This window comes from Bison bison, unplaced genomic scaffold (genome assembly GCF_000754665.1).
Source record: "Bison bison bison isolate TAMUID 2011002044 unplaced genomic scaffold, Bison_UMD1.0 scf7180017864508, whole genome shotgun sequence".
Classification (NCBI taxonomy): Eukaryota; Metazoa; Chordata; class Mammalia; order Artiodactyla; family Bovidae; genus Bison; species Bison bison.
Genome location: NW_011495064.1, coordinates 14,257,355 through 14,259,683, shown reverse-complemented (window position 1 = coordinate 14,259,683; position 2,329 = coordinate 14,257,355). Strand labels below are relative to the sequence as shown.

The window sequence follows — 2,329 nt, the reverse complement described above, 5'->3', positions numbered from 1 at the left end:
AAGGCCTGCAGGGTAGAGAGGGCCGGGACGCCAGACCTCAGACTGCCAAGAGGGAAGGAGAAGAAAGAAGAAAGAGCGGGAGGGGAAGACCGCGAACTCCCAAGAGTCGACTGGAGCTGGCCTGTAGCCCCCTCCCATGCTCCTTGCCCGGCTCTCCCCGCAGACAGGAAAGGGGAGGCGGCCCGACTTCCATGGACACGGTCCACGGGACCCTTCGGGAAGCCACCGGCATCTGCGGGAGAAGGACCCGGCTCCCCCGGGAGTGAACGCACTCCCGAAAACCCATCTACGGACTTTGGAAGAGGACACCGGAACGGAGACCCGAATTACTGGCACAGAAAGCCACCATTCATGAAATGCAATTTAGAGGAGTGAAGACAGACAAAACCCGCAGGGTTCAGCAGGTGGCTGTCCCATTTTTCTTACAACAGAAACCCGGGCCTCTTCCCATGAGGCCCGAGGGAACAGAAGGGATTTGGGGGCCGGGAAGATTCCCACCGAATGTTTGCTTTCTGCTTAGAATTTTTCTACACCGGACACATCTTACTTGAATAATAAAAATAAACGAGAGAATCACGGAGGAGAAAGACTGACGTGCAGAGTGAAGATGACGGACTGGATCAAGCGACCAGCGTGATCCGGGGCTGGGGAGGGAGGCGCCCTGGCCCACCGTGGGGACGGGACGGGAGGGGAGCTTGGCATCTCCCATAGACACCAGGCTCCAGGGGGCCAAATGCACGTGCAGGGCTCCCGGTACCACGCGGCGTGCGTCCTTCCAGCGGGTTTGGGTCCCGCTGGGTTACACTCCCCAGAGCGCTTCTGTAACTCTAATCCTCCTTTCTCCCACTTTGAGAGTCAGGGCACCACAAATTCTCGGCCTGGCAGCGCGTGCGTGCTGCTCTCGCTCTGCCCACCCTGCCCTACACCCTGGGCTCCAGCCGCAGCTCCCCTCCCCCACCCAAATTACCTTGTAGCAGAATTTCCTTCCTTCCTTCCGTCCCTCCTTTCCGTTAGTAAGGACCAGCAGGCCTTTTCCCCTGCCCGCCCCCTTTACAAACCTCCTTTTTTCCTGTCCCAAACCCTGCCGGGAAGCGCCATTAGTCACCCAATTAAATAATTGGTGCGCCCCGCCCACTTCGCTTTCCGTTGGGGACTTTGGAGATTGGACACAGACACACACTCAACCGCTCACATGCACACTTGACATCCACTAAGGCACTAACTCACACGCTCACTCATTCACCCGCTCCTCCCGCTCCGGGAGTCCTGCAGGCTGCGCGAGCAACGCACTCGGCCGCCCCACAGCCACTGGCACCAGGCACATCCACGGGCGCTGCCCCCAGACGCTCTTGATCGGACCCCCGGAGACACCGACGCACCCTCGCTCACAATTGCACGCGGCGCACAAAGGGGAAGCCGGCTGCTGTTCTAGCGTTTTAGGGGAGGGGGGTCAGGGCCCTCTCCCGCGCACACACACTTTTGCACACATATCTTCGCTGCGGTCTCTCAATCTTTCTTTCAAGCCCCTTTCTGAGTCAAAGGAAGGGAAATCCGGCCTGGCCTCTCCTGGCGCTGTCAAAAGAGAAGATGGACTCAGGAGAAACCTGGGAATCTCACAAAGCGATTGGGACTCGGAAGGTCCAAGGACCCCACTGCTCCGCCTGAAGCCCAGCCCGGCTTCCAGCCGCGCTCACCTCCTCTTTTCCCCTCTCCCCGGCCTGGAGAGACAGGCCAGGACTCGGGACTGAGGAGGGGAGACCTCCGCGGGGCCGAGAGTGGGGTAATGGAGGGCTAGGGAGATTTTTCACCTTCTGTCCCAGTCTAGGGGTGCGATCCCGCTTCTGAAGGCCTCTGAGCCGCAGAGGCCCCGGGCCTTTGCAGCCTACCTCACTCAACCCTCACTCTCAGCCTCACTCGACTCTCCCGGCTCCTGAACCCGGCTATGGGTCTGCAATCAGTCTTTTCTCCCCGGAGAGTGCAGACCGTCCCCTTGTCCCCTGGCTTCGCTGTCTCGGGTTCTTTTACCACACTCTTGGTCTTGCTCCGCCAGGAGCGCCGGGAGGGGCTATGTTCCTGAGTGTGGGTGGAGGTATGAATCTGGGGGGTGGGCGCCACTGAATCCCAGGTCTCAGCCCCCAGCCCCAGCCCCCTACCCCGCCAAGTACTCGAGCAAGGCCAACCTCCTGTTTTCTGCTGGTCTCGCCGGGGTCGCCTTCCTGGAACACTTTGGTTATTGATTCCGCTGAAAGAGCCGGAGTGCGAAGACTGCGCTTCCCAGGGGACGAAGGGAGTGGGGAGGAGAGCAGGCTGGCGGTTACGGGAGGGAGTT

At 60.2% G+C, this 2,329-nt stretch overlaps 1 protein-coding gene across 1 annotated transcript in view; it reads left to right on the top strand.

Moving 5' to 3' along the window:
• Positions 1-2,329, top strand: part of VAX2 (ventral anterior homeobox 2) — a 29,754-nt gene that overhangs the window by 386 nt on the left and 27,039 nt on the right. The window contains exons 2-4 of the mRNA XM_010829880.1: positions 164-332; positions 1,273-1,449; positions 1,668-1,780. Of these exons, the coding sequence (XP_010828182.1) occupies positions 164-332; positions 1,273-1,449; positions 1,668-1,780 (459 nt within the window). The remainder of the gene's footprint in view (positions 1-163; positions 333-1,272; positions 1,450-1,667; positions 1,781-2,329) is intronic.